Raw genomic sequence first — 21,998 nt, 5'->3', positions numbered from 1 at the left:
CGCAAAGCCTTCTTATTACAAACGAAAACATACAATGAATTCATGGAAAAGAGAACTGTCTGACTCTATTGAGCAGAGGTTTGTTTTCGATCGTTTTGGAGAATCTATGGCAAAAAATCGGGGAAAGAGTATTTTGGCTCGGTGGCCAAAACATTAGGAGCTTCTTGAAATCGAAACTTTCTCATCGTTTGTTCCAAGCTCATGACTCAGCTGCGACTGTTTAATTATCACTTGCGATATAAACGTACTTTCCCAAACTCATTCATTACTTTTTCTATCGAGTACCGTGATATCCGCTCATCGTGCTATCGCGAGAAAATTATCTAAGAGTATCTTGTTTTCCTGCGCCGCTTAGTGCGCAATTACAACAGTGTAAATATGTGTAAGCTCGTCACACCAGTATTCTTTGTGTGTCAGTGTTTTCAATGATCGCGTATTTCTGCATGTATTCCTAGATTAATGTGTTCGTGGTACGTGAATATTTTCAATGATCGTCTGTAGTTGACGAGTGAGGTTACGTTCAAGCTTGTACATTTTCAAAGATCGTTGTGTTAGTATCGCGTGTGAATATTTCAATGATCGTTCGTTAGATGTGAGTGTGTTTATTAGTACGCGCGTTGCTTATTGTGTTAGGAGCAGCTTGAATATTTTTAATGACCCTTCGTAGCTATGCATGTATAAGTGGATGATCGCGTGTATTAAAAGTAGCACGTGGGCATTGCGTTGTCGAAATTGTGTGTGTGGTAGCTCGTGAATATTTTCAATGATCGCTCGTAGCTGTTGAGTGTGTCTAAAGTAGCGCGTGAATGTTTGCGTGACTGAAGCATGTGGAGGTAGACGAAGCCAAAGAGATCCGCAAGCGCAACTTATTCGCGACTCCGTCGCGTGCACGTAAACTCGTGTTGTGCTGTTCAGTTCCTTGCTGATCGCTCGACTTAGCTTTTCCTGCCAAGCGCAATCATAGTTTTATCCAATTGTATCTCATCGCGCGTTGCGACAACTTAGCATCTACATCTCGCAAAATTGTAAACCCTCTAAAAAATATTGACTGTTTAAAAAACACATCGTAGCTGTGAAAAATCATCAATTTTAACGATTTTTCTACAAACACTCAACAATTCTTTTAACTGCATTTTTTCTTAACAATTGAGGCATTAATATCATGTGATGCCTGTCGTACAAAGCTTTTATTGCAATTCCGCTCGTTTTAATGCTTTGTTCGATAAGTTGGAAATAACAAAAAAATAAAGGAAAAGTGACGTGAACACTACGCGAACCGGATGTAAGAAGTGTTGATTGAGATGGTCGAGGTATATTCAGCGATCTGTGATTAATTGTGGATCACGATCGAGATCAATTTTAAATTGAACAGGAGAGATTGGAAAAGAGCCTCGTTCGTTGCGAATCTCTCCGCGAAGAAAGAAAGGGAGGGGAGAGAATAAGAAGTGACTAAAGAGAAGAGGAGAGAGGTATATGATACTTAGGTATTTAGTGCGATTTTTCTCCGCTCCGAAATCTCTAACCTCAAAACAAACGTTCTTGTCAAATTTTTTGCACTTTGTCGATGATATTCGCGATCAAGCTTATCTCGAGGCGAATAATTAAAGTAAAAAGAGAGAAAAAGAAAAGAAAACAGAAAAAGTGTATTCTTGGGGCAAGAGCGATCGTTGCAGGCAAGTTTCACTGTTCGCATTGTCCTACGATAGTTTAATTATAGCCGCGCGAGGCCTAGGCTTTCCCAAAATAATGATTGGATCAGCGTGGCATCCCCCTCACTCCTTACCCAACCTCACCCAAGTCCTACGATCTTCCCTCTCGGCACCCGCTCCTCCCTTAGGACTACTTTCCCAACTTGACTCTTACTTGCATGACCTGACCTGGCTGGTTCTCACTTACTCTTTTTTTTTTACTTTATTTCCCCCTTCCTTCTTTTCTCCTTTCTCTATGCGAAATTTCACATTTTTCCAAACATTGAACTTTTGCTGCCCTCCAACTTTCCCGCCTAATAAAATTTCACGCATTCCTCACCCACGCTTCCTATTTTCATCTTATTTTATCTACTAAATTATTTTTTCGAAATTTTAATAATCGACATCTGAATTTTCATATTTTTATTCTTAACTTATTTCCTTTTTACCTCTTTACATGAAAATGTTTGAAATTTTTTCCTTTTATCATCAAACAATTGCATCGACTCTTGACGTTCCTCTTGCTTCCATTAAGCCATACTCTTCGTCAAATCTTACATAAATGTCGGTGAAAATTATCACACGCTTCCGTTTTTGTAAGATACGATCTTGCTTTATTAAAAATGAAATTATAAACTTGATTTTGTACTTTACTTTAATTCTACTAATGTTCTTTGTGTTCTTTTATTTTAGGTTATAAATGTTTTCCGTACCAATTGTTGACTTAATTATGACTGAGAATATGGAAAATTAGTAAAAATGGATGACGGAAGTATTAATATCAGTGATGTCAGTAAGTAGAAATATTAAGGAGATATACAAGAATATATAATAGATATATAGCACATTTTTATTCACTAGGCAATTATTATTATGGTCCTTATATTTATCTGATAATGTTTCCTTCGTTCAGTCTCCAAAATAAATTAATTTTCGTGGTGATGAATATAACAAGTACCATTTTCACCATTAATTTGTAATATTTTATCTTTTTAACAAGTATTTCAACAACTTGGACAATACTTTTCCCACGTAGCAGAATAATAGCTGTCAAATTTAACCAACTCACTATAGCTGTGTTCCATTATTACAACAAGTAAGCTAAGGTGCTGATACTCTATAAGTCGTGTTACGTAAAGTATAGAGTAACGGTACTTGCAGCTTCCTTGCAGTATAATAACAGAACGCATCCTATAGTGCGCCGAAATGTAATACACAGTAGGAAAGTGTTTTGTGTGCGGTTCAGCTATAGTGTAGTATATCAGTTCTCATTGTGAAGTAGAGAATGAAGCTAGCCGAACCACACACTATTCGATTTCCAGCTGTAAGGATCAATTCGACCAAGTAAGATTTTAGACTCAAATTTATAAATGAAACTTAAGCTTAGCACGGTCTTAGCTAAGATCAATTGTCTCACTTTAACCTTCAATACAGTGCTAAGCTCGATTTTCGTCTTAAGAAAATGCTACGCTGAGATTCGAGCTTAGTTTGGTTTATAAATTCGATCCTAACTCCAAGTCTGACTGAAGTTGGTATAGTCGATGTGACGGACTATACCAACTTAAGCCGGACTTGGAGTTAAGCCTATAGAGACCGTGCACACCAACACAATGATAGCGAAGTGTCAATTTATAACTGTATATGTATAAACAAATTACACTGAAAAACTGTGAAAATTGACCGATAGTTTGCGCTGATAGTATGCATATACACCAATATACATTCTTATCTCACTGTCATTGTGTTGGTGTGCACGGTCTCTATAGTTGGTCGAATTGACCCTACCTACAGTTTAAGTTTAAAAACTTTGTGCTATAGTATACTATGTATAGGATACTAGTCAGATAACAGTCTGAACCTAGCTGAAATGTAACCGAAACAATTTCCTGGAGTGTACTGTTTGTTGCAGTTGAAGTGATTCAGACCGATCCTGGATTTAGCGAAGTTAATCAAAAACTTCGGCAGGAGGCAATGGAGATGAGCATGGAGAGAGCTCATCGCCCATATGTGGAGATAGTGGAACAGCCAGCGGGTAAGGCTCTCAGGTTTCGTTACGAATGTGAAGGAAGATCTGCTGGAAGTATACCAGGAGTAAACAGTACACCTGAAAATCGAACATATCCTAGTATAAAAGTATGTTTTTCCATATATTTATTTATATGACAGTAAACATTAATCACTATTTCACTAATTGTAATACTCATTAGGTTGTGGGGTATAAAGGTCGAGCAGTGGCTGTTGTCTCTTGTGTCACAAAAGATCCTCCTTACAGACCTCATCCTCATAATTTAGTAGGTAAAGAGGCCTGTAAACAAGGAGTCTGTACATTAGAATTTAACTCTGACAATATGATTTGTACGTTTGCCAATCTCGGTATTCAATGTGTAAAAAAGAAGGATATTGAGGATGCATTGAAGGCAAGAGAAGAAATGCGAGTTGATCCTTACAGAAGTATGTAATTTTTTTCAAAAACTCTGTTATTTAAATAGTAATCAATCACTTTTTTTATAGCTGGCTTTGAGCATAAAAAACAGTCAAACTCTATAGATTTGAATGCCTTGAGACTATGCTTTCAAGTTTTTGTGGAAGGAAACCAAAAAGGAAAATTCAATGTGCCTTTGACTCCAGTTGTATCAAATCCTATTTTTGATAAAAGTAATTCACTTGTTTCCAAGCAATTACAAATAGTTTCTTATGGGGTAGAAGATATTCTGATCTGAATTAATAATTTTATTTACAGAGGCAATGTCAGATCTGGTAATTTGCAAGCTAAGTCACTGTTGTGCATCTGTGGCAGGTGGCACAGAAATGATACTACTATGTGAAAAAGTAGCAAAAGAGGATATCCAAGTAAAGTTTTTCGAAGAGCAGGATGGTCAAGTACTTTGGGAAGGTTATGGGGATTTTCAGCCTACTCACGTTCATAAACAAGTAATACAGCTCATTAAATAATAAGCAGAAACAATTTGAAAAAGCGATGGGATAAAGTAAACTTCTTATTAAATTTTATAGACAGCAATCGCATTTAGGACACCGAGTTATCATCAGCAGCAAGTGGAGCAGCCAGTCCAGGTTTTTATCCAGCTAAGAAGGCCATCGGATGGGACGACAAGTGAAGCACTTCCGTTTCAGATGTTACCATTAGGTTCAGGTAGGCCTGCTTTCTGGTCATTGCGGAAAGCGTTCGCCCGGAAGAAAACGGATTACAACGCTTTCAATAAGATTCTCGCCACGGAATCTGCTCTTTTCTCCAACTCTAATTCGAGACCCTCGCGAAACATCGATGATTTTAACAATAACGACTTTGATGTTAGAAGGTCAAACAATAAAATGTCCACTTTAAGAGCATTAAACGATTTGTACAACGTTAGGAAAAGTCTGGATTTAGGTAACGATTCTATGTTCACCAAGGGTAGATTGCAAAGCATGGATCCATCCATGAATAATGCTAATTTGGATCACCAAAACAATGAGATCGTCGAAATATCGAGGAACGAATTAAAAATTGGCGATAACGGGGAAGCTCGGAACGGCGAATTTGCAAATAATGCTAATGAGGTATTTCACAACAATCCGAGTGAATTTACGAATGATTGCAGTGAGAAAGCTTATATTGGTGTATTCACGAGTACTAATAAGCTTGATAATGACGACCAGTTAAATGGCGGGGCAAAGACACTCGTAAGAAACGATGACGTTGAATGTATCGCAAGGAGCTTAGAAGAATCTAAAAATAGGACTGATTGGTTCGACTACTCCGAAATAGGCAAATGGGTACAGAAAGGTCAGGAATGCTTGAAAGAGAAAAGCGACGAAGTGGAGCCGAAAAACGAAGACTTGGACGACGGTGGAAAATCTTTGAACGAATTATTATCTCAGGTGGCCGAGTTGGATCAGATTTATGCCGACACTCATACGAAACTCTTGCAAACTGTTTTGGAGCCAAATGCAAATGGACTTCCGATGGACGTGGACGCCTGCGACAATCGGACTTACACAAGTCTGCAAATGGCAATGAAAAACCCTATAGAATTATTAGATGTACCTGTAGACGATAGGAAATATGAGGACGTGTGTGTTCCTGATGATAGGGAAGAGAGAAACGTTCCTGTAATTCCACCACCGCTACCAGCTAAAAGGGAAGTGATGGCTCTAGACCTCGAGGAAAGATTGCCTCCACTTCCTCCAAAAAGAATTCGAAAAATGCCATCGATGCCTATCCTCCCACGTCCAAACTCTTCTAACGTCCAAGCAGAAACCTACTCTGTAGCTCCGAATAAAAATCTACCATCTCTGCCCGGGACACTACCAAAATTCTCCAAACAGAATTTATTCTCAAAATTGTTCGCCAAGAAGAGTAAAAAAGATAAGATTCATATACAAACGATTCATGGAGATAGTAATTTTTCATTGAATAGTGGAGATAGTACTCCTTCATTTATGAAACAAGATTCCTTGGAGATTTCCCCATCGCAATTGGCGAGACCTAGCATGGCAAGTGTCACGAGTGTTAAGTCTTTCAGTTTGGAGGATGACGAGAATCCGAATTACGGGCTGGATTTAACGGAGGCGGAGCATTATGCCCTATACACCTCAATGGCCCCACGTGCCACAGCTTCGGAGTTTGATGAAATGTCCTTTTATTATAGTCCCGTTGAGGGAGGAAAAATCCTTATGGAAGGAAAGCAATAATCTAGTCTCTTGTTTTGATATTTTACTATGATACAGTTGTAATTTGTATTACATCGTTTTTAAGGGATTTTTATATAACAAAAAGCTATTAAGCATAGCTTGCTTGACACGTGGAACGTTCAACTCTCTCAGTACTGAGCTCAATGTTTCAAACAATGACCTCCAAGACGCACGTGCGATTTTATGGTTCCATTTTCAAGAGTAGATCCCAGTTTTGCCTTTAAATATTTGTGAAAAAAGAACAACCATCATTGGTGATTCCGCGTGTTTTGACTCGGAATTCGACGCAATGTCCTCTTGTTACAATCAATTCAAGGGGGGAAACGATCTAGCCTTTTGCTTTGATCTTTGCCTTGATACTGTAATTTGTATACGTTGTTTTGAAGAATTTTTACCGAATAACTTTTGTAGAGTACTTTATAAATTTTTGAAAAAAGAGCGGTGGACGCTATCAGAGGCATTTTTACTCTCAACTTTGTGGCTCTTGAACATCATTATATCCAATATGGAAATTTTATGAGCGATATGATAAACTTTCTAGCAACGTGAAGAAATGCCGTTTGTTGAATAGCGTTCAATGAGAAACCTGATTCTAGTCAAGTTTTATCTTTCTACATTTTACATTTTTACCGTATTATCTAGTCAAATATTCGATACTTATTATATATATATATATATATATATATATACATTGCATTGCTTTAGAATTTAGTTGGATTTGTTAAGTTTTGTATGTTTATTCCAGATTTTGCAGGATATCAATCCTAGTCTTAGAATAGTTTAAAGATTTGTTACAAAAATCACTTAGAACTTGTTTAAACTTTTACATAATTATACACACTTACGTGATATTTATTGCTTGTCTAATTTTTACATGCTTGTAGTTAAAGGATTTTATTGTTTCTTCGATCTATAACGCTTGTTCGAATTAAGAAAGGGTGACAAGGAAATTACGGAAAAAGCAAATCCTTTTTATTCGATGCTGAACGGTTATTAATATACAACCACTTGTAGATGATCCTGATACGTTAAGGCGAAAGAGGCAAAAGTTTAATAACAGCCCAAATGCTCTAGTCTTGAGACATGTTCAGAAAGAAGCAGAAAAGCGTGAGTACTTTCATGCAATTTACAAAAAAGGTTCTTCAGCTTATCCGGGGAATGGTCATTTGTACATTATCATTTGGGATATGCCTGATACTGTTCGGGAAGTCATGTTTTTAAAATTGTCAGATATTATGCTGTTCTGGAATAATGTTTTTTGTACTGTCTGATAATAAATCCTTTAGGGATATTTTTGGCAGCAATATTGCTATATCTTTCTTAAAACTGTACAACTAATTTCGTATTGATCTTCTCCGTGCATTGTACAAAGGGCTAAGTTAACAATATGTTTCTACAAGCATATTATATTTGTACATTAATTAAAAAAACACGATGATTCTTTAAACCAATCATTAAATTTTTTAGAACTTTCTCTTTTTCCTTTTTAAGATTCATTGATTGTTGTAAAATCAATAATAGTAAATTGTTAAATTTATGCAAACTTAAAACGTTAAACAAGCCGTGATTGAATTCGGCACTTTTACAATAAAAACTTATCCTTTTTCTGAGAAGTCAATATTTAAATAATTATCAGCAACTTCATCATTGACTAACCAGCATTATTATACACTTTCTTTTGCATTGTAAAAATGATACTCGAGAAATAATAATTATAACAATGAAATAAGTTTTAAATTAAAAAATATAATACTTCTTTTTATTTTTACAATGCAAAGGGAGATATTCACGACTTAGAAAATCCATTGTAATAAGGTGTATTATATATACATATACATATATATTTTCACGTAACAAGGATTTTTATTTTGTACTTTTTTAAAAACATTTTATATTAAATTTTCAAAAACCTGTATTTAAGCAATCAGTTAGCAGTGGTCTTGTACATTTTCGAATATGAAAATGTTAGTGGAAAAAGAAATTAAATAAATAAGAAATAAATATAGCTGCCTAGGGAAAGTATTTAAAAGTAGAAAGTTCTCATTTTTAGAGACAATAAGGGTATAGCTGAAGGGGTCCTGTCGAAGCTCAATTTTTTTTTATAAAAAAGCGCTCTGCTCTAATTAAATGAAGCTGCTACTTGAATACACTTTGGCGTGGCAATTTTATTTTAATGAAGTCAATTGATGTGCAATATTTGTATGGTACAATTTTTACAAAGTGCTTTTCAAAGAGAATCATCTGACTATATTTACATATTGTATATACGATTAATGCATAATATATCTATTTACATGTATGATCACTTGGTGATACAAAGAACTGTTTTATTTACTTGCCATACCTATATAGTTTGTAACAGATATATTCACAGGGATGTAGGAAATTCAGGTATGAGTGTTTAATATGTTAACAATTTTAAATCTAAAAGTTACGTACTTAGAGTATGTAGAGCTTTATTCACATGTGTTGAAATATGTTGAAGTGAAAATATATAAATCTGCATGTTGAGCTATTAACAGCTTCGTTCTGTATAGTATTAATGATAGTAATAGTACATATAATTACTAATAACTTGTTATGTGTTTATTCTATTTAGTTGATTCCCTAATGTTGCCACCCATTTCCTGCATTCCAATTATTGTGTCACTTTAACCAATGGTATAATAACGATTTTCAGCAGCATTATTAACAGCATTAAAATAAAACATTTTGTTGGCTATCACTGGACCAGATTAAATAATTTTTTATTAAAAGCAATAACTTATAGGTGCAACGTTTCCACCTCATCTATACAATATACAACAGCCAGAATCAGTAGCGAGTTCTCCTTATTCTAGTCCAGTGCCAAGTTGCTCCGGTTATTCACCTTATCAAGGGGGAGCCTCGTCACCTCAATCCCAAGCTGGTAAATACAGCCTAAGGTATATTTAACTTACTTATAAAAATAATAAATAAATATAGAATAAAAAACATTTCAACCAAAAAATAAAATTATTTAGGCCTATAGCATCTCCACGACGCAGACTATCTCCAAAGGATTCTTTCAGTTTATCTCCAATGAGCCAGGAGCTGTCTCCACAGTATCTGCCACCACAATTGGAGCCTGCAGCACCGTTTCCCTTCCTGAAGGAGTTGCAGGAAACAAAACTAGTACCTTTAATTAAGGTACAGCATGAACCAGTGATTTCAAACCCAACAACTCCAGAACCTATAGGTTCGAGTAGTGTAACATCTGGAAACAGCCCGACACCACTCGTTATAAAAGGTTTCATAAGAATATAATTAAATTAACCTATTAATTGTTTTTTTTACAGACTCTTTAGTTAATGTTCTTTTTTTGAACTCTAGTTGATGTGGATGCAGGACCATCCAACATAATGGACCTGGATAACCAACAGGATCACTTTGATCTGAATCAGTTGGATTCAGCTGAACTGGCAATGTTTGACACAGAACTTTCCGAAAATCTATCGAGTGGTCTTTCCCTCACGGATAAGGTAATACATTTTTTTTTCTTGAATAGATTTAAATATGTGATAATATTTAAATGTTGTTTGCTATTTCAATCTAGACAGAGTTTGATGGTTTCGTCGCTGGCCAAGTATCAGTGCCAGCTGGAAATATAAATAATTCCAATAACTTTATGGGATTATCGGACAATACAGCTCAAGATTTAAGTAGTTTGAACGATCTCCTCAGATCGTTGCAAGAAGGAAGCTAGAAAGGAAGAGATCAATGACAATAATGGATATTCTGCGAAAGCATAATAGCGATGTTTTAAAAATGCTCAATAACTGGTTTAAAACACAATCAGTTCTATAATAGCAATCGTATGACAATCAACAAGTTTTTTTGCTAATTCACGAGTCACAAAAATGTTATTGCTAAATTGTAATTGTCACAAAAGCCTTGTTGCTATATTACAAGAGTCAATATTCATGATCCAACAGCCAACGTTTTGATATATCTTTATATATATCTCGACGTATTCCGGGCGTTGGATTACTCTTACCGTGCAACACGAGATTTCATTAACATCTGAAGTTTATTCGATTAGCTTACGCAATTGAAAAACTTGAAATACCGCAGCTGTGATCAATAAAAATGCAGATAAGCATGATACCGTATATATAATATGAATTATAAAGAGTAAGATTCCTCATAATTGCACATTTTAAATTGCTTTTTTGGTCGGATATGTTTGTACATATAGTCATATACGTATATTTGGCCTGGAAAAGTAGAGGATTCGTTCCGTCCAAGTATTTCATTGTTTAAATAAGAAATAGATATTTTAGTGTCATATATTTTATATATTTACACGTATACATAATTTCACTTAAAAGACATTATGAAATTCGCACCATAGCTTTTAGATAATACTCGCATATTGACGTGTCTCTCTAAAGGATACGAATTATTACCTGACGTTAAATTTTATCATTTCAGCAAATATTGCAATGATACGCACACTATGAGATTTATGAAACATCACAAAAATAAGTTAATTTTTATTGAGTATTGGATTCTGCATGAAAATTCAATCATTTTTATTTTTTCATCCTTTTAATTAAGATACTATCTTAAGTGTAGTGTGGTACCTGGTGATACAAGCCACACGTGTTGTTATGTATAGTTTTTATATTTTTTATTGTTAAATGCACACTTATAATACTCCTGTAAACAATGTAATTGTACGTATACTCTCAATCATGGTCGTGCATGAAATTAAAAAATATTTTTTAAAAACAGCTTTTAGTTTTTCGATTTTTTATACTTCATTAAGGAGCAAGACAAATCTTGCATGGGGTGTATTACTCTGTACAGTTTTTATTGTTAAACGCACATTTGTAATACTCTTGTAATTAATGTAAACTGTGCCAAGTTTCAACGAATCCAATACAGTCGAATAAAGGAAAGAGTTATTTTAATCATTGAAACTTACGAAGGCGTAATTTCTGATTTTTTCTTTTGTAAATTTAAATTTTACACAACCTCTTTTCTTAGCAGTATTTAGCATATACCTCAAATCAATGATATATTTTACGTATATATACAAGCAATTGTTTTTTCTAACAATCAGATGTGGGTAGTAATAACAGAGCAATAAGCTGACAGAGAAAAGAAATAAAAACTAGTCTTATTGTTTTCCAAAATGTATTTACCTAAAAATACAATGAGAGTTTCAATTTTGATGGAATGAGTAGAGATATAATCTGTAGATTCGGTGTAGCACGAATTTCTAAAAAAAAAAAAAGTGTAACGCGACATTAAGTATAGTATCCTGTACAAAAAGTAGCTTGAATCAAGGACATATGAAACACATGAGCCAAATTCTTAGCCTAGTATCTTGTGTTTTATGTTTAATAAATCTGGGTATATTTGTGTACGTGATCTGCGGAGGAATAAAACATTTGGTGACTTTAGTGTCACATACAAATTATTTTTCCCTTATTTTCCGCCTACCTAACAAACGTATAAGGGTGATATATAATAGCATTTGTTTTTCTCACAATATCCAAGCGATATTAGGCTGATTGTGAAGCCTGTTAGTAGCAAACGCAGTTCGCTTAGAAAGAATCGCGTCGAATAAACGAGTAGTACTGTAAACGCCATTGCAAACTCGAATTTACTGAACGGAAAATCAATATTTCTGTAGAATCTGTAATAGATCACCCAGAGTGGAGGGAAACGTAGTTCTGGGTTGGTTTATACGATAATATAATTAAATAAGGAGGACCTATTCTCATCATGTATGTATAATAGACTAAAGTACTTAATTTTGCTTAGGCACCTGTACTTTAAGATAGTTCATTGCCAGTCGCACCCGTCAAAGTACTATCTTGAAGCGAACCTGTGTTATAAACACAGCAGCAGGTTGTATATAAAATCATGGAGTATCGGAGATTTCCGATGATACATGGGTGGTTGCTGATGGTAGCTCATCTACGTACTTATCTTGCGTGGTCAATGCATTCCCGTATTCCCTTGACCTCTATTTTTGCAATAATAATAATCATTTTCGGAGCATCCGGATATACATATAGTTCCATATTGCTGGGTGTCGTCGTGAGGCTGAGACTGCAACATCGCTAAGAAGTCGTTTGCATCTCAATCACTTGACAATTAAATACACATAATCTGGTTAAAAATGAGAAAAAAAGAAGAACGGTTTTTCGCACCTTAGAGCCTTCGGGCATCTCCGGAATCAAGTCCATCTATTACACATCATACGTGAACCAATCATTTTCACTCCGATATCTAACTGTGTTTTATTTAACTATCTCATTCGAAAATATTTGTACATTAAAACGTGGGACATCGTCTCGCATTCAAATTATCATTACCTTTATTTAATTATTATGCAGCTATGGTACAATAGTATCGTAACCGCAATGTCTCTTCACCCTTTCTGCCTATTTAATCTCCTAGAATAAGTGATTGCCAAGACCCATCGATATCAACGACTTACTCGACCACAGCACCTCGGGAGCACCAGATGCCTTTTTTCAACTTTTTTCAAGAAAAACCCGCGGAAGGATAAATAATAAATGACGAGGATACGAAAGGAAAAGAGACAAACGTTCTCTTGTATCGAGAATTCTCGCGGGAGAAAATATAATTAGCTTGAGGTGTCTTTCTCTTTCATTCAATACCTCGATTCATGGTTACGAAAAGTTTACTATATACCATCGCCGCTGAGTAATAACGGATATGATCTTGGAAAAAGAATAATAGCTGTTTTAATCGTCGCTCACTCCGCAACGGTCGAAGCAGTCGTTGTTACCGACGATTCACAGCGGTGAATCGAAATAAAGACATACTACATGGACTAAGAACTGAATTACGCACAATTGAGAACATTCGAATAGGGAGAGTCGATTTGCCTACTGCACGAATGCACATACATACGATAAAAAGTAATTCGCTCAATAATTAATGTATTGATATAATAATATAATATAATAATAATAATAATAAATGTCACATAGCAGTTTACACATAGTTAATGCGCCCATTACGCACGTAGAAATTCTACTTTGACAATTGATTGAAAAAGCGCACACAATTACGAGTTTAATCGATCGATTTCCCGATCTGTCCCAATGAGAGAATTTAATTGTATGAAATATATCAATTCTTGTAGTCAGCTTGGACGAAATTGACATAAATTTATGTTTTTTTTCATTGAGAAAAATCGTCACGTTAAGTCAGACTCGTATATAATCAAGTTTATAATTTCTAAATTGGAATAGTCGTAGTAGTAACGGTAATGACAGAGATGACATAATGTAGTGGTGGTGCTGATGTTATTGTTGGAGCAGTTATCCCGCAGCGCTTTTGCTCGGCTAGTAAAATTCCAATTCTCTCCCTACCCTATGCCCAAGTCTAAAGTGTAACAACCATTCCGCATTACGTTACGTTACATAATATTATCGTTAATAATAAAATGTTTCTTAGTTCATAACTTTATACATGCTATGTATAATTATTATGCAATGTTAAAGTCACACATTACTCATCCACACTACCCGGCGCGAGGGTTGCACTAATCAATCTTAAATTCCTGTCTCAACGGCGACCGAGAGCGCGACGATGCGTCCAAGAGTGATTCTAATTAAGAATTTTTTAATTGGGCCAGCCAAGCCCGTTCCCCTATTCTCATTTGACGCTAATTTCCTCTCTGTAAATTATTTTTCTTCAAAAATGTTCATCAAACGCTCGAAGGGAAGAAAGAAAGATGCAACAAAGAAAAGAGTAAAATTTTGTAAGTTGTTAGCTCGCACTCCCGTGAAGACACTCTCTATTACACAAAACGTCGGCTCTGAAAAAACTAAGAACTCAATCACGCGCACAAGGTGAGAGACATTCGTCAAACTAGAAACATAAATTTGATTTCAAATGTAAAAAAATCATCACCCACAAATGTTCATTTTACACTATTTAAATACAATAGAGCTTTTTTTATATCTTAAATAAGTTTTCGTTATAAAACTGTCCCGCGAAGAAAGCCAGATGACGGCAAATACCGATTAGCAGGTTGTTCGGATGGAGAACGACAGATTCGTCTTGTGGAGGTGGCGGAAAACATCGATTATACGCTTAGACGATAATTAATAAGGTTTTTTTTTTGAAGGAGAATAGTGTTGTGTCTGTGTATTTGTTGTGTTTCGAGAATAGGATATCTATATCTGGTGGTAATGGCAAATATGTATGTATACATATACATATACATATATATATATATATATATATATATATATATATATATAGCCGCAAGACGAATATATCGTTGTCATAGAAAACGACCCAGCAGCATTTGGTGATGGCTAGAGATGGGGTTGGCCAGAATTGCGACGAGCCAAGGACAGGGAAGCTGCGCGGCTGCGCCTATATCGTGCGTCAATCCGCCGCAATTCCGGCGAGGTGGCAATTTTACTCGTTCGTAGGTTGGGAGGTTTTCCAGCGACATGGATGGGACACGATGAGCATCAACATTGCTACCAACCACTCAATATGAGAGTAAGTGTTTGCTGAGAAGACTGTCGAAGATCCGACGATAATGCCATGTGTCTACCTCCCTTCTTACATACATACTTCTCTCCCCCTTTTCATTATACGTCCTCCTCGTCGTCTTCCACCTCTCCTCCCACTTCGCCATCCGCGTCATCCTCTTCCTCGTCTACAATCAAACGGAAGATATATTTTAATCGTGTACAATTCGCACAATCGGACAATACGATCGTACCAGAAACGTTAAAACGTTGAAAGAATCAATATCGATTTCTTACCTTCACCTTCGTCCAAGTCCTCTTCACCTTCTACCTCGTCCTCCTCGTCGTCCTCATCTCCGTCACCATCAACTTCCTCTTCCTCGCCTTCAATCTCCTCTTCGACATCGTCCTCCTCTACCTCGCCGTCTCCATTCTCCTCTTTTTTCTGTTTCTTTACGTCATCGGTCTTGTCCTGCAAACACCATTTTCAATTAGTATTATTATATAATATGGAATTCATGCAAATACACGCTCCCTCTCCTCCTCTTTCTCCCCCCCCCCCCCCCTCGGGGAATTGCACCGGCTATTCAAGGTAGGTGGCATAGTTAAACGCTCAACAAGTTCCGTGGAATCAATCCTTGTGTACTATATAAACTGAAGCATGCGCGATAAATAGTATATTTTGCGCGTCTCTCTGGCGAAAGCGTACGAAGCCTTGCTTTTCGTGGTGGGAAAAAGCAGGGACATATATACACACGTATGCGCCCAAGCCGGATGAGTACGGAGGAGAAGGGAACGAAAGAGCAAAGGAGGATATAAAAGATATATCACCCGAGTGACGGAGAAACGATGCCGAAGACGTGGCATAGTGGGGGTAGAAGAGAGGGCGAAGGAGGGGAAATTTCCCTTTCCCGCCAAAATGCCCAAAAGAGACGGACGGACCAACTAAGCCGGCCGGGAACTTTTCACTCCCACCTCGAATACGTCGAAATAGGATTGATAGGAGGGCAGAGAAAACGACGTTAAAAAATAACCTCCTCCCCCGTTCCACCGCGAGAAACCAAGCAATATCGAACGATTCAAACGGGGTTTCTTTGCCAGCACGCCGAGCATATTCTCCCAACGTGTAAAAACCCCAGTTCTTTTTCATAGAATGGTCATATTCATAAAACAAGCGAAATAATTCATACATCGCCCCTTGTTGCATGAAATTTTCAAGCGACTTTTCACACTGATATATAGTGATTGTTGCCCTTGATCCACTCCGTAGTGGAAAGTACGCATTAGCGAGTGGATATGGAACGAGTAATGACTTTATTGATTTTACAAGTTGACCGGTAGGAAAATACATGCGCGAATCAAGCTGCTCGATTTGTCTCTTTCGAGAATTATCGAGCATTCATCGATTTGCGAGTGCAGCAAGGAGAATAAGCTCGCAGCCCGACGCGTGGAAAAAGTGAGGTTAGATTGGCGTTGATTCTTAGAGAATCGCCGCGGTTCGTTGGGGACAATCATGGTGGATTTGGATGGCGTAAGCGTAAGAGAATACAGAAGTGGAAGGCAAGGGGACAACAAAACGTAGCGTAGAAGTGGCAGCGCGGCTATAGCGTGTATATACGCCGGTGGAAAGAGGACACCGGTGGAAGAGGAGCATCGACCAATAAGGGAGCGTTCTTGGCTACAGTAGTGGGGATCTCGGCTCCGCTATTGGTACTCGAGCGGAAAACAAACGGCACGAGAGCGCACTCTTCGAACTTTCAGGTGAAACGAATAGCGGAGCAAGCGTGCCGCCGGTTCCCGCCTGCGCGCACGCGTACCTCACTATGACTTATCTAACTTTTCCATTTTAATTAAAACTTGCTGAAAAAATACCTCGGCATAATAAAACTAATCTTGAAACGCTTTAGGAAAGGAACGGTTACGAATTCTCTGTTCCAACATTTTGCGCTACAGAGAGAGGCTATGATTCATGCAAATCGATGCTTCGAGAAAACGAGAAAAGAATGAACTGGAGTGTTGACGAAAATTTATGACAGTGTAGAGAAGTTTATGAAGGTTCGTTTACCGTTCGGAAGAACAGGGCGGATGAGTAATAAGAGGGATTAGACATGGACGAGTGGGTACATGTAACAATTGCCCTAACCTACAAAATACATTCTTGGCACTCGTTAAATTGGTATTGAAGCGAATAGGATAAATGTATAGAAGCTCGATCAGGTAAATATTCTAAGAAGGAATTTTTCTACGAAAGGCCGTAGGTATGCTGCTCCCGAAGATTAATAATGAACGGTATAGTTTGGAATGAATAGACACAGACTTCTTATCCCAACACGATTACCTATCAACGCTCAGTCCCAATCACACGGGGTCTTTCCAGATAACCCACCGTTTACAACCCAGGCGCTGTCCCTCTTACAGTAAAATTACTCTATTCCATTCTCTACACACTCTTTCTCTCTCGCTCGCTCATTCACTACTCTAGCTCTACTCTACACTTCCGCCATAAACATAACAAGATTTTCATTCCATCTACGATATCCGAGTTACAGCATTTTCGCTCTCACTCCTTCGATTTAATAAAATTAATCTACTCCAGTAAGTAGCGAACGGCAAAGCTTACATAACTCGCGTAGGAAATCGCTTATCGATTTTATCGCAACCCGCGAATATCCTAATGTACTCCAGAAGCTACTGTATTACTGTTCTCATCGATGTATTATAAACTGGACTCAAAAGGACAGCTTGTCAAAAATAGTGTAATAGGAGTGAAAATTAATCAGTGGGTAGCAATTAGGGGTTATAATAAGGTAATTCATTCTTAGTAGAGGCGAGAGTCGTTTATTTTCGAGCGTGAAAATTCATCTACTCGCCACTCGGTCAACCTGGAAGAACTCCTACCGTCGTTCCCGCCTTTCATCCAAGCTCAACTGAGGCAGGAAATGAGAACGCCAAGTGGCCAATTCTCTCAGAAACTGGCAATCCGAAAAACTCCCCTTATCCCACCATCTAATCGCTGAAACGTTTTCATTATCAAACAACGAGAGCGGCAATCTATCATGATACTGTTACTCTAAATAATTTCACATGCATTGGAATTCACGATTTTTGCGTAAACACGTGTTTGCGTCATCCCAGTTGGTTGTTAACGCTATAATGCATTGAGCAAGATAAAATAGGAGTGCTAAACACAACTGAGAAAACGAAGCTTGTAATTCAGGATTTTTTGTGGCTAAACTGGGATGCGATAAGAGTTTTAGCTAAAGGATATTTTTCTGAGAAAACTATAGCAATATTTGTAAATAAGATCCTGCGTGCCGGTCGAAGCACACGTATATAACTGCGAACGAGGAAGCAGAGTCGTGTTAGGGATGCGTTAACCTGTATCTATCAAAGTAAAACGTGTGACGTGATGTATCCACGTGACTTCCAACTGCTACTGCGCGAAAACGCCTTCCGATAACCCCGCCACGGAAATATTTTCCACAAAAAGGACACTAATACGTTAACAGGAAATCGTATATATGCGGGGAATGAGGTAGAACCGGGGGAAAAGTAAAGGAAATGACGGAACGGAAGAGAGAAAGAAATGAGGGCGGGAGTAAAGACAGAGAGAGAGAGAGAGAGAGAGAGAGAGAGAGAGAGAGAGAGAGAGAGAGAGAGAGAGAGAGAGAGAGAGAGAGAGAGAGAGAGAGAGAGAGTGGGGGAGGGGGGAAAGTAGGGATGGTTGGATCGCTACATCTAAAAATATGTGACCGTCCAAAGAGGCGTCTCCGAAAGACGACGGATCCGAGACGGAAAAATCGGCGCCGATGTTTTCTCGAAGGTTCGTAAAAGCAAAGCGCGCGGCGCACGAGGCGAGGAACATAGCGAAGGAAGAAAGGAGAGGGCTCGAGGTGTATAATGCCCGGTGCTGCCGCCTCGTGCGTGGGGCTCTTCAAAAAGAAGGGCGCGAAGGGTGGGGGAAATGACGAAAAGAGCGAGAGAGAGAGAGAGGCTTCCCCGTAAAGCGGCCGGCATTGTGCAAACGAGACGGAGCGAGTAAAAGGGGGTGGGGGCGGAGGAGTGGAAGAAGCCATCGGCTTGGTGTTTATGCACGAAGAGACCAACAAACAATTTTAGGACAACGCATCGACCTCGAATGGATATGCTTTTTCCCTATCGATCGCTCCGATTAACCCTCTTACTGAGAGTTATCGATCAATTATTAAAAAGAGAGAGAGAGAGAGAGAGACGAGGACGAGGAACGACGATAAATAGTACAATGTAGGAGGGGGCTCTGAGTAAGAAGAGGGAAGTGGGGGGAGAGAGAAAGAGAAAAAGGAGAGATAACGCATGAACGCGAGCTTCGTTTCGGGCGCCATAATGGAGACTTTTCAACGAACGATCATGGCATTAGTGGCGGCACTTGGAAAAATGCGCGGGACACGCTGATTTTCCCCTCCAGAAAAACACGCGGAGGTCACTATACAGAGAAAGATGGCGTTACTTTGGACGAGAGATTATGGCCGGCTTGGATGCTCGACTGCGCGTCGTCCAAAAGCACCAATGGACGCAGGCAAGCCAAGCCAAGCCGGAGAGGTCGGAATCCTATTTTTCCCCCCAAGAGCACATGGTCGCTACCAATAATATTGTCGTGCGTACTTTTTTTCGTCCTTCTCACCTACGTGACACATAGTACTACGCGAGAACTCAGAGGGAAAGGAGGGGGGAAGAGGAGGGGAGAGAATCATCGAGATTATCGCGTTGGGTCACTGGTTGTTTTCATTAAGGCGAATATCCAGATCGGTAATTATAGACGGCATTGTGCCGGCAGGGGTGATCAACCAAACCGTCAGCTCGTGGCAGCCACGCGATGCAATGGCGTCCCTTGGTGGAAACTCGTCAAGCAGAGCGTGCCCCGAGCGTTTTCCAATGCGATTTCTCCTACCGGCCGGTTCACGACGCTTTTACCGTCGTAGCGAGAGAATCCGCGGCACGGCAAAAAGCTTCGGGCAGTTTTGTCGGTAGACGCCGGCCGGCATTTCGCTCACATGTCGGCCAGGCCGCCGATCGGCTCCCTCTCGATCACCGCCGCCAAGCGGCCAAATTCATTGGAAAGAACTTCAAATCGCGCGAATCAACGCCAAACTTCGCGTTAATATTTCAACATCGACACGACGATAGCCGCGCGCGCCTCTCCGTGATGATAGGGGAACGACAGAGAGAGGGAGATGGAGAGACGCCGCAAGGAAAATCTCATAAAAATCGTGGGAGAATGCGTGCATATCGTCTTCTTGAGAAAAAGAGCCACGCGTGAATAGCACGAAGCTACAGTGAAAAGCTTGGCGCGCGAAACCGGCATTATCCGCGGAGCCATTGGCGCGTAAAAAGTAAAAAATTTCTGTTGCAATGACGATGGATTTAGCGAAAGAAGGACGGGAAAATATATATATATATGTGTGTATATATAGATAGAAAGACTCACCTCGGCCGGCCTCTTGATTCCTTTGATCTCACACTTTGCGTCTGCGGATCCCTTGTCGTTTTCCGTCACCTTCTCCACTGCTACTTCGTTGTTCTCCTTGGTACTCATGGCTTCTTTAATAATTTATAACGAAACTGTGTATATATATATAATATAGAAAGAGAAAAAGGGGGAGAGAAAGAATAACTGGCGTGCGTGGTATGGAAAATCCGGGAACGACGAATAATACACGTATGAAACACTCTCGTTAGATGCTCGCGCGGCGTCGGTTTCCGGCGAAATGCCCGAACCGAACGAGAGAGCAGCGTCGTCAGGCGATCAAGCAACGGAGGGGGGAAGAAAAAGAGGGGATAAAAGTAAGAGGAACAGAGAGAGATAGAGAGAAGGGCGAGCGAAAGAAAGAGACGAGACCAATCAGGACCGAAGAGTCCCGACAACTGACGAGTGTGGCGCGAGTAGCGCGATTCGAAGACTACTACCCGATCCCGACTCACTCCTGGCACGACCAACCTGGCTTTGTTCAAAAATGAAGATGGCGCGGCTTTGGAACTCGATAAACCGCTGATTGGTCCAATCCATTCACCTACTATCTTCCTTCCACTACTCTACGATTCACATTCTTTGATAAGAAATATTTTTTCAGGAATTTTCATCAGACTTTTGACGTTAAGGCTGGGTCCCGTTTTATAAATAAAATTCAATCCTGGCGAGGACGAGGGGTTCGAGAGTTCGTAGCCCGTGTTGGACATCTGCTTCGAGGCTATGTTGTTGGATTCAAATAAGCTTTGGCGCTGCGAATCTTTCGACATTCGAAAACGACGTCTCGTCGGGAAGATCGATAAATATCTTTACGTCATTTTGCTCTGCTCATTACAATAACTTTGCTTTTAACAAATTTGGTTACTTCAATGAATTATTGAAGCAGCTTTTCTTTCAGAGCTTGACGGGTAGATTGGTAACGTGTTAATAATCTATAGATAGAAGGGACTCACACACTTTGACAAATCACGCAGATGCGCACCTGCTCACCTAAAGTTTGAGGTTGTGTTCAAAACGTCTTTCGGCTTCCACATTTTGGATTCCCGCTATTTGTCTGTTATCCTAATTCAAGCTCATTTATTCTATTAAAATATAATTTTCAACAGTTATTTAAATTCTTAATATGAATTTTTAAATTGGTATTACATAACATGGCCAACGATTACATATTACTGTTCGTTGGAATTTATCTCTCTTATGAAAGATAGAAAAGCAGAGAGGTGAAAAAAATTCTATTTATTAAATACATAAATTAAGTAGCTGGCCTCCTTATTGACGCGTAGGAATATTAAAGTCTGTAGTTGCATCTTTGATAATTGCATAACTTTTTATATTTATCAAATCGATGCATTTTTTGTATAATTTTTGTTATAACTTTGTTTTTTGCGGAAAGATAGCGCTGCTACGACAATATATATCTTGGCAGTTAAAATAAATGTAAAGTTGTTTATTTATCGATTGAATTCTCTTATGTATTAAACCAATTTTGATGTCAGCTGTTATAATGGCGTAAATCCATTATCTCAATTTTACATAAAGCCCATTTCACTGTCTATCTTACATGTGTTAATTTTTATATTGCCACTGTAAGGCGACAAATTCATAAATAATTGCTGC

At 38.5% G+C, this 21,998-nt stretch overlaps 2 protein-coding genes across 10 annotated transcripts; one reads left to right on the top strand and one right to left on the bottom strand.

Annotated features, from left to right (window-relative positions):
* Positions 1-34: 34 nt before the first annotated feature.
* On the top strand, positions 35-14,656 carry LOC136780093 (embryonic polarity protein dorsal-like). 9 transcript variants are annotated; one of them, XM_066738195.1, is made up of 12 exons: positions 619-1,673; positions 2,382-2,481; positions 3,598-3,821; positions 3,896-4,139; positions 4,200-4,343; positions 4,429-4,619; positions 4,701-4,839; positions 7,395-7,487; positions 9,151-9,304; positions 9,383-9,648; positions 9,732-9,880; positions 9,955-14,656. In XM_066738195.1, exons 2-12 carry the CDS (start codon positions 2,448-2,450, stop codon positions 10,102-10,104), a joined length of 1,788 nt encoding a protein of 595 aa, XP_066594292.1. In that variant the 5' UTR covers positions 619-1,673; positions 2,382-2,447; the 3' UTR covers positions 10,105-14,656. The 9 variants fall into 9 exon arrangements, 8 of the variants coding, with proteins under 8 accessions (XP_066594290.1, XP_066594291.1, XP_066594285.1 ...); XR_010823714.1 differs by lacking the exons at positions 9,383-9,648; positions 9,732-9,880; positions 9,955-14,656 and having other exon boundaries at positions 616-1,673; positions 4,701-7,487; positions 9,151-9,205; XM_066738188.1 differs by lacking the exons at positions 9,151-9,304; positions 9,383-9,648; positions 9,732-9,880; positions 9,955-14,656 and having other exon boundaries at positions 616-1,282; positions 1,373-1,673; positions 4,701-7,534.
* LOC136780096 (uncharacterized) lies at positions 14,597-20,830 on the bottom strand. The gene is made up of 3 exons (XM_066738199.1): positions 20,343-20,830; positions 15,176-15,350; positions 14,597-15,066 (listed from the first exon to the last, which is right to left on the bottom strand). Exons 1-3 carry the CDS (start codon positions 20,448-20,450, stop codon positions 14,999-15,001), a joined length of 351 nt encoding a protein of 116 aa, XP_066594296.1. The 5' UTR covers positions 20,451-20,830; the 3' UTR covers positions 14,597-14,998.
* Positions 20,831-21,998: the final 1,168 nt, after the last annotated feature.

Source organism: Prorops nasuta, unplaced genomic scaffold (genome assembly GCF_024137725.1).
Source record: "Prorops nasuta isolate Cenicafe-Biocafe unplaced genomic scaffold, Cenicafe_Pnas_1.2 PNAS00018, whole genome shotgun sequence".
Lineage (NCBI taxonomy): Eukaryota > Metazoa > Arthropoda > Insecta > Hymenoptera > Bethylidae > Prorops > Prorops nasuta.
This window is presented reverse-complemented; position numbering and strand designations above follow the sequence as displayed.